General features: G+C 50.0%; 1 protein-coding gene across 1 annotated transcript; it reads right to left on the reverse strand.

The window, feature by feature from the left end:
• Positions 1-7,577: 7,577 nt before the first annotated feature.
• LOC125534839 (cystathionine gamma-synthase 1, chloroplastic-like) lies at positions 7,578-10,589 on the reverse strand (the record flags this gene model as incomplete). Its single annotated transcript, XM_048697916.1, has 5 exons — positions 7,578-7,701; positions 9,146-9,468; positions 9,573-9,659; positions 9,805-10,008; positions 10,110-10,589. Coding segments are annotated over 5 exons (1,218 nt in total), but the record flags the coding sequence as incomplete, so codon positions are not given.
• Between the last annotated feature and the right edge of the window lie 5 nt (positions 10,590-10,594).

The raw sequence follows: 10,594 nt of genomic DNA on the forward strand, positions 1-10,594 counted from the left end.
TCGTAGGATTTTTTTTTGCACGGTTTTTTTTCGCGGGAGGGTTGCGATTTAACGGAGGTGGGAGGATGACGAAAAAAATCAGAGGTGGGAGGATGACGAAAAAAACCAATGAAATTAAACCGCGCAGACTATTCACCAAGTCGTCCATTAGGAGTAGAGAAAAGAGCCATTTGTCCCGGTTCATAAGGGCCTCCCCCTTTAGTCCCGGTTCTTATACGAACCGAGACTAAAGGCCCTCCATGTGGCCGCTGCGTGGAGTTCACCTTTAGTCCCGGTTGGTAACACCAACTGGTACTAAAGGAAATTTTGTGATTTCTTTTTGAATTTTTTTCATGAATTTTCAAATTTCTAAATTATTTTAACCTCTAATCTCTAATCACCCCTCATCACTGCTCAATCTAATCTCTAATCTCTAATCACCCCTCATCATTCCAAATCATCTAACTTCCCGGACGGTCAGTCAGCCTCTCACTATCTCAGCCTGAGCACGCTTAACTTCCGGGTTCTATTCTTCCTCGTTTTCAAGTCTCCCTTTGTTGTTTTCCTGACAATAATAAGATGTCAATCCTATTAACTCTCAGGAGTTTAGCTTTTTTTCGAACCGGACTTTTCCCCTTTCCATTATTTATCATAACGGAAATACATCGTCTTAGGAACTGAAACCAGCAAGGCTAGAGAGAAAGAGGAAAAGCGAGTTCGGGGCAACACCAGGAAACCCACTATCTGCGCCTGTCAACAAGAACAACAGATCATGGGTCGAAAACCTGGGTGTCACCCAAAACCGCACTACGAACACCTACGGGAAGTATCACAAGTCTTACAAACTCCATCATCAGGTACCAGACCACAACAGCCATATCAAAAGCAACCCAAATGAAACTACCAGAACACCCATAACAAAGACCAAAATATACCACCCTGTTCAACCAACACATACTCCAGGATGCATCAATAGCTCTTCTTTGCAAAAACGTCAGACACTTACTGATCAGGGTCCGCAGCGTCTTCTTCCTCAGTTCCCATCACGTCCGTCCCTAGCTGGAATCGGGGGACCGCAAAGCCGCATCATGCTCAGGAGTTTAGCTTGAGTATGAAGTCACACATTTCACTGTTTGAGTTTGAAACTATCGTTTTTAAAAAAAAATTATTTAGTAACACTAATATTTCTTGAATAAGTAGTTTGACCATTGTTTGACCACAGTTTGACCAGATTTGACCAAAATTCAAAAAAACTGAAATAATTATTTGGTAACACTAATATTCTTGAATAATTATTTAGTAACCCTAATACTTCTTGAATAAGTAGTTTGACCAGATTTAACGAAAATTCAAAAAAAACTGAAATTTGAGCATAATTTTTTTTTCTTTTAGAATTTGAGGATTCTAAAAATTTGCAAACAGGCCGCAGGCTGTCAAAATCGGATGCGGATTTTCGTGTTGAACATTTTGATATATTATACCTTTTTTTCTAACATCGTATGCAAAAATTATAGCCGTTTTACATTTTCCCTACACTTTTTGCAAAACATGTCCAAATTTAAGTTTTTAAATTTTTCTAACTAGTAGATGTAGTAACATAACTACATCTCGAAGGATTTTAACTTTTGAAGTTTTTATCATTTTCTTTTGCTTTTTTACAAAACTAAAAAGGCGATACACGGGGAGGGGTAGAATTTGAAAATTGCAAACTGGTACTATTGTCTCAACCCCATTTGTCCCAGTTGGTGGCTCGAACCGAGACTAAAGGTCTAACCTTTAATACCGGTTCGTGCCACGAACCGGTACTAATGGGCATCGCACCCTTTAGTCCCGGTTCGTGGCACCAACCGGGACTAAAGGTCCCATTTGAACCGGGACTAATGCCTGTACGGTGCCCTAACCGATCGAACCGGGACTAATACTCATATTAGTCCCGGTTCGTAATGCAACCGGGATTAATGATCTTTTCTGGCCGAACCAAAGCCCTGTTTTATACTAGTGACCACAGATCGTCTGTGGCGACCACGGCGGGCATGCTCATGTGGGCCGCCATGCATTCGCCTGATTATTTCTGGATATTCGATGGAAAGGTGGTTTTTTTATATGGTAATACGTGTTTCATTCATATCATAAAGATCAAATTACAAGTCACGTAAAAACGGATATGATAAAACTGAAAAGATAGCAGAACATCACTAAGCTTGACACCAGCGTCCGTCACCTGCCTCCGGCACCACCACAGCGGCCACCAAAGAAAAAAATGACGGATCACCTCCTCACCCAAGCTCGACGCGGCTCCATCGCTGATATGCAGCTTTGCGGACCTCCAAGGTGGCTCACTAAAGATGAAGCCATTGGCGTTGAACGAATCAGACCGGGGCAACACCCCGGATACGCCATCGAACTCTAAATCTGACACCACACCATGAATAAGACGCCGAAGTAGGAAGCCATACCTGCGATCCATCAAGCACGAACCCAGCACAGGTTCCATCTTCCAGATGTCGTCGATGCAGACCACAATCTGCATCCGCTCCTAAACTACCTCCCAAGCTCCGTGCCGACACTGGAGTAGACATCGTCACAACGACGAAGCTCGAGGACACAAGTCCATCACAAGAATGCCGTCGCCGCCATGATATCCCCGCTTGAATAGACTGGTTCTTAAATCCATCAGCGAACATAGAAACGATCGCCTCACCGGAGAGGAATGTGAAGCTTTTTTATTGGATGGGAAGGTGGTTGTTCGATTGGAAGGGTTCCTATTGCTGTACATGTCGTAGCTTTGGCTGCAGCTACGCGTCGAATTACCGCCGTATAATATGTTGGATCCAGTTGAGCTTTTCCCGTCGGGGACACGTAAATTGAAACCAATTAGACTTTCCACGTATGTACGTCCTACGTTTCCAACATATACCTTCTACAAAAGCGTTAAAAAAAAGAAGTGTTTACGCACGATGCACCAGCGGAACGCTCGGGCCGGTCGCTTTCGCCTCGCTGGCGCTAGCCACCAGAAAAGCAACACGAGTACTTTATCCTCTCCTCAACGCTCCATCCACTCCTTCTTCCTCGTGATTACTCAGGCAGGAAACTCCGTGGATCCAGACCGGCCATCAGCTCCTGCTTCATGTGCTGTTCGTGCGCTCCTCCGGGGCAACGCTGCCGCGTCGTTTCCATGGCTGCGCTCATCGCCATGGCCGCGCCGTCGCCTGATGGCCGCGCGCGAGAAAAGCTGCAACCGGTAGCACAAAATGCTACAACCAATGACCCAAATAGCTCCAACCGGCAACATAAAAAGTTTCAAAAGACAAACGGAGATGCTGGTCGCCGGGGCACTCCCCGCAACAAAAGCTGCAACCCGGCGATGGAAAAGCTTCAACAAAAAATTACGAAGAAACTGATCGCCGGGGCACCAAGTACAAAAGAGCTGCATCCATTCAATTGAGGAGCTTCAAGTGTTGAATTGAAAAGCTTCATCCCACATTAAAGAAAGCTTCAACCATGTGGATTTTTGCTCCTACCGTCCATAGTTTTTTGCTACATCCATTCTTTCATCGCCGGTTGAAGCTATGGCACCGAGCACCGAGCACAAAAAAGCTGCAACCGGTGGACTGGAAGGCTAAAACCAGCGATGAAAAAACTTCAACCAAAAAATACGAAGAAACTGATCGCCGGGGCACCGAGCACAAAAAAGCTGCATCCATTAAATTGAGGAGCTTCAACTGTTGAATTGAAAAGCTTCATCCCGCATTAAAGAAAGCTTCAACCATGTGCATTTTTGCTACTACCGTCCACAGTTTTTGCTACATCCATTCTTTCACGAACGGCGAGATGCCGGTGGAGGGTTTCTGTGAATTCCGGCGGCGAGATCCAGCACAGGGGCAGGGGCGGATGCTGCAACCGGTCGCCGGCGAGCTGCAACCTCGACCGGCAAGGCGTGGCGGCGAGTACGCGGGGCTACAACCCTGTGCCGGATGTGCTGCAGCTGCGCCTCCTTTTTTGGCCGGAACCGATGCCCGCGGGGAGCTTGATGGTCACCACAGCGAGCGCGGCGAGCGGGGATGGTGGCGTAGGCTGCCGAGAGGGCGCGGGTGTGCTCGCCGCGGGAAGAGAGAGACGCGCGGGAGGGGGGGGGGGGGTTTAACCCGTGCGGGAGGAAGGAGAAGGAACAGATCCAGCGGTCCATCTCGCTTAGATCGGACGGCTGCTAGCCTTTCGGCCGGTGCGCCGGCGCAGAGTGCTGGCCTAAAAAAAAGGAAAACTATTAAATCACCCGACTGATTTTTTGCGGATGTTGTAAACTGCCTCTCACGCGCGCCACACATCCCTGCGGGTCGTTCACTCCTTATCCTTATCTTTTCCCAGAAGAAGCATGAGCCACTCGTTCCTTTCCTCCTTTTCTTCTTCCTTCGAGCAAACATGCTTTCTCAGCGGACGGCGCTCTCCAGCAATCCCAGTCGTCGCTCACCTCGCGTTGCTGTAGGGCTGGGCTGAGAGGACGCTCCTGCCATGGCCAACGGCGGAACCGCGTTGGTGATGTGCGACCACGTTGCAGCCACGTCGACGGCAGAGCTGCGTTGGAGCAGAAGCTGCTACGAGCTGCTGCCATGACGGGCGGCCCGCGGCACAGCGACGGCGAAGCTGCGTTGCAGCAGCAAAGAGCTATGAGCTGCTTCCATGCCGAGCGGTACAGCTGCATCGCAGCATGCAGCAGGCGAATGCGTCAATGAAGCTTTGCCGGTGCGTCAATCAAGCTTTGCCGGAGCTCCATTGAGGCCTCGCTGGTGCGTCAATGAAACTTCGCCGGAGGTCCAATCAAGCTTCGACGGGGCGTCGTCCCTGCTGCGTCCTAGTATTTTCGTCACACTCGGTGTTGCTATGGAGCAGCATCCGGTGGCTCTTGGTGCTGCGATGCAGCGGTCGCCGGCGGCTCCGGTGATGCGTGCCTACGCTGCTCTGTATCAGATGGATGAGGATTGGAGGAGAAAGGCCCAGTTTGTGTCGCGCGATGGAACGATCATCGGTGCCGGATCGAACGGAGAAATCATCAGCAGCCGCCACTAAAAAAAACTACATTCTATAAGAAGTTTCCAACTGAACTACTACTTTTTAAGAAAAAAAATATCTATCTAATCGTTTATTTTCAGAAAATCATTTTTTAGGTAAAAACTAAAACATAAAAATGCACAATGACTCTTAACTAGTTTTTTTTACTATAAACAAGCCTGCTGGCATATTTGCACGGCTAAGTCTACGCCATATACGCAAAGTGTACATCTTGAGGAAACACATTCATATTTTTGCAGAAATTATTTCATCATAACTGTAATAGATTCTTCCTTGCAAAAAAAAGTGTACGAGATTCCTGCCTATGAATTGTCCATTGAAATTGAAGACCTATGGAAGCAGATGGCTTATATACGAAATGTTGTCTTTTATATTATTCTCCCTTTTTCCTTTTCCACAAGTCATGGGCCACTAATGGGCCACACTAATGGGTCTAAACTTTGGCCACTAGTGATCGATCATGGAAGGTTGTTTTTCCGGTAGTGGTGCTGCATTGCCTCAACTTCCTCTACAGGTTTGCATACACAGTGGTAATTTCGTGATTTGTTAGTGGTGCCCCATCGTCAGTTTGAAGTTTTAGGCTCACGTGCTAGAAATTTATTACTAGTGTAGCACGTATTACTAAACAGTAAGATGGAGCCACCTAGAAGCCACCACAGCAATTTGGCATTGTCAACCGTCAGATTATGCTACAAACGCGTCAGATCTTCTGGTCGTCCAAAGCCTCCTTCCGCGCGCTACGCTGACCTGCGTCCTAAATGGGCTGCTGCTCCGCGGACCATCTAGGCTTGCTTTTCGTTAATTTAGGGTTAATGGGCTTGATAATAAGCGGGTTAGTAGTAGAGAGGAGACCCAGAATCCAAAAAAAAGTAGGTAGGAGACCCGCTCGACCCTCTAGATTGCTACTCTTTCCTCCTGACCCATCTCTCTCATGCGGCATCTGACAAACCCTTGGCCGCGCCGCCGCCGCTGCCATGCCTACCCACTCCACTCCATTAACGCTGAAGTAGGGGAATTATGCAGCGACGCACAAGAATGCAAGAGGAGCAGCCGGTATGCATCATCGATGCAAGACGGGGCTTCCCTCCTCGCCCAGCCGCCGATCTCGCCCACCTGCTCCTACCTTTCCATCGGCTTGTGCAGACATTGAGGAAGGCCTTCGCGGAGGTGTGTTGTGTCCTCTTCGTTGCAACCTTTATCTCCTCTTCTCATTTGTCGACACCAAATCCTAACCCAATTGCCGTTTGAGATTGTCTCCCCAACGGGGAAGAAGGGCAGCCGTTCTCACATGTTGATCTCGGTCGATGGTGAGAGTAGGGGTAGGGCTGGACACGAGGTGAACCGAGCCGAGTTTTCAGTCCGAGCCTGGCTTTGGCTCACCTAAAGCGAGCCCAGCTCGGCTCGGCTCGTTGGTTGAACGCGCCTGCTTCTGGAGGCTCGGCTCGTTTTGCCTCTGGCTCAGCCTGGCCCGATCAGCTCGTATGTGCACTGCTATGTGTGTCTACACCTGTGCAGTACACATACAAGTAGGCAGTAGCAGCGCATGTGCATACTGTGTGCCTACTGTAGGGGTGGAGGAGACCGGCTACAGGCAGTCGTGGTTTGATTTCTTCAGGTCATGGAAATATAGACATATTTTTTCCCATGCTGCAGCTGCACTGCCCATCCTGCATCTTCATCTTGGAGCAGATCCTATCTTATTGAAACTCAGCACATCATGCCGTGAACCAGTGATGCCAGAATGACCATCAGCTGTATAGGATGAAGGTGAATGCTTGGATGAGGCTTGTCTCTCCAAGCCTCCAAGGTACGTTGTCTGTTAGCTTTGTCATTTAATATCTCATGAACAATGCAGGTAATAACTCATCTACGAAAAGTGTTGAATTTGATCAACATTTAAACTATTCATTGTTGTTGCCAGTTTCTTGGCATGAGTAAAATAATATTATTTGTGATTCTTCTCACTCTATTTACCATGACTCATAAATCAGAATCAAAAATGCAAAGTTCATTCTTCTGACACTATTTATCCTGATTTAATTTCTATCATATGCTTCTACCAACTTTAATTTATATCTTTATTTTCTATGAAAAATTGCGGGCGCGGCAACGCGCGTCTTCATGATCTAGTCTCTATGGAAAATATGTAAAACCTTCTATCTGAAACCACACCACAGCGCAGGTCGCTTATGTGGAACTGACTGTGATATGCCTCTTCGAGGGTAGATGATCTGCATGTGACTGGCCACAATACTTCTATCAGCGATGCTGGCTTGAGCCAACTGACCAATATTGATAGGCGGTTAGGAAAACTGTCAAAAACAAGGTTTTGAACCGTGTATAAGTAATGGCCATGACTGTACTAGCGTGAGAGAATGTAAGGTATCTTGGATATTTGAATTATTTTTCTAGTACATACGGTGCCGAAGCATATATGACCTCTCCTCTAAAGTTCATACAAATCATCCACCTGTTAATGCTGGAAAAAGGGCTTGTACCTAGCTAGCTAGATTAGTTCCACAAGAATAGTCCTAAATCTTCTCGAGGCCTTGGAGAATGTCATCCTTGATATCCTCAAACTTCTCAATTCCAAAGCTAAACCTCACCAAGTTGTCCTTGATCCCATTCTTGGCCTTCTCCTCGTCGCTCTGACCCCTGGTGTAAACAGAAAACCATGCAATTGTAAGTCAAATATTCTCCCCACAATATTACTACGGCAGTTTGGCTCCTCACGTCGCCCCCGCGGGCAACCCGGGAGGAAAACCCTAGCCGCCGCCCCTCGAGTCTCCTCCTCCTCGCCGCCGTCCATAGCGCCACCGGGAGAAGCCTGGCCGGCTGGGCGGCGACGGGGCTTCTCCCCATCCTCTCCGTCTTGGCTGGCGCGGGACAGCGGGATCCAGAGGAACGTCGGGCGAACGTGGGGTCCGGCGGCGCGGTGGGTGGGTCTCCCATCGGCGTCGTGCGCGGCACGGTGGTGGCGACTTGCGTGTCGTGAGGTGGTGGCTGCGTTGGCCTGACCGGTGGTCGCGGGTGCCGCCGGATCCAGATCGGATCCATCTGGATCCTTTCTTCGGACTGCGCCGGCCGCCGCGGAGTGGTGATGATCGTCGCTGGCCACGTCGGATCGTTGGATTCGGCGTCTGGAGATCTACAAGGAGTTCTTCTCGATCCTCCTTTCTGGTGGTTGAGCCCCATGGCTCTTTCATCTTCGCGGGGTTCAGATCGTGGCTTCCCGGATCCGGAGTACACGGAGGTTTGGTGGCATAGGATGGGGACCGGAGGAATCTTTGCTCGGCGTGTTCGGCCTGGCATCGATGACTTCACTTGACGCCGTTACCCTTCCTGGAGGCGAAGCCGCGGTCCCCCCCTATCCACCCCCGAACCCCTCCCAGACGAAAGTCCAAAATTCAGTCTGGATTGGGCGGCGGCGGCGTCCTGCGCGTCGTATCCTCCATGGAGGCGCCGTCTTGGGAGGAACTACTGTTCGGGGAAGAGATGTTGTGGATGGTGGGCTCCGAGTAGCTCCAGCAGTGGCGATGGTGTGGAGGTTGCCAGGTGGTGCGGCTTTGTATCTACCGCGTCATTGACGACGAGTGGTGGCGGCATGGTGCAGCTGCATATCAACGACGGATGCGGCTGGATGGACGAGCGCAGGGTGGTCGAGCTGTCTGGCGCCATGGTGGCGTCGATGGCAGGCCTGGCAAGGTCTGTGCGTCAGTACCTGCTCTGGAGATGGATCGGTGGAAGAAGGCGGCGGCAGCCTCGGTGAGTGCGCCGGACCAGCGTGTGACCCAGTCCCGGTATGTGGCTAGGATGGGGCATCCGGCGTTAGATGTTAGGATTTGGTGTGATGTCTGTTTGCTATTAGGTTCGGACATTCGGCACCACTACATCAAGGGGGTAGGAGTAGCGACAGATGTTGCCTAGATGGTGGCTTCAGGCTTACTGATGTACTACTTTGTAAGGACTTTTATGCTTAATAATTAAAAAAGTGGCCGTATGCATCGTCCAGATGCAAAGGCCGGGGGTGCATCCTTCTTTTTTAAAAAAAATACTGTTGCATATTGTAAGTTGCAAGAAGAGAAATCCGAAGACATACCAGAAGGACATAACCGCTGGCTGCTGCACGAGGCTCTCACACCCACCGAGTGACGTCGCGATGAAGGGTATCTCGAGAGCATCAATGAACCTCATGACACCGTGAAGGTCCGATGCCACCTCGAAGCTGATGATGCCGCCAGAACCGGACATCTGGCTCTTGGCGATGTGGTGCCACGGGCTGGTGTTGAGCCCAGGATAGTACACTCGCTCAATCATTGGATGGTTCTCGAGTAGGCGCGCCATGCGCAACGCAGTACGGTTCTGCGTTTCCACACGTAGCGCCATCGTCTTGAGGCCGCGTATTATCATGTAGGCTGCATCCTGGAGTAATTAAGTTGCATTGTAAGAGGGTAGTTTTAACATCTAGTTTTTCTTGAATCAGAATGAGCGTTAACATGAACTAGTTGATAGATACAAGTACATACGGGACTAATGGCGCCGCCGATGTTGTGATGCCACACTCGTATCCTGGAGATGAGTGCATCGGAGCCACTGATGCATCCTGCGATGACCTGAAATGGGATGGCACGGTTAGAAGTCTTGGGTCAATTGATGAACATACATGGACATACTAGTGGTCTGGGCAATAAAGGAGCAAAATGGCTGTGCAATTGTGTACGTCTATGAAAAGACATGTGACCTAGGGTAGCTACTAACGTCGTGATGGCCGGCGATGTACTTTGTGGCGGAGTGAACGACGATGTCGGCCCCGAGGGTGAGTGTCTTCTGATTGATGGGCGAGGAGAGGGTGCTGTCGATGCACACCAGAGACCCTTTGCGGTGACACAGCTCCGCAACAAGCTTAATGTCGATGCATTTGAGGTGGGGGTTCGTCGGAGAGTCAGTGTAGAAGAGTGTCACCTGCATCATAGCCAAGCATCTCAGAGTCAGAAACAATCAACATGCATGCATGCATGGATCCCTTGATTATACTCCTATATGTGTTGTGGAAATTGACGTACGTCGCCCTGGTCAAGAACGGCCTTGAGCGTCTCCGTGTCGTTCAGCTCGACGAATGTCACCTTGACGCCCATCCTAGAGAGCTTGTCGCGGATGAAGGCACGCGCCTCGCTGTAGCACTCGGCGGTGGTCACCACGTGGCCAACGCCTGGTGGCACTAGCGCGAGCAGCGTGGCAACGATGGCGTTCATGCCGGAGGACGTGACCAGCGTGGACTCGGCCCTCTCGAGCGCACTGATCTTGTCCTCCAGGACCTTCACCGTGGGGTTGCCGTAGCGGCCGTACTCAAAGCTGTGGCGCCGTCCTTCCTTGAACGCAATGAGGTCGCGCGAGTTCTTAAACCAGTGCGTCGTGCAGCTCACTATCGGCGTCGTGATGGAATCTGTGCCCACCATACTGCCCATCTTCTGCCCAGCGTGGACCACCAGGGTCTCGTCGGAGGGAGTAGCACGCTTCGGCTTGGGTGCCGTTGAGGTTGCAACGACGG

The sequence above is a fragment of the Triticum urartu genome, chromosome 2 (assembly GCF_003073215.2).
Source record: "Triticum urartu cultivar G1812 chromosome 2, Tu2.1, whole genome shotgun sequence".
Taxonomy (NCBI): Eukaryota; Viridiplantae; Streptophyta; class Magnoliopsida; order Poales; family Poaceae; genus Triticum; species Triticum urartu.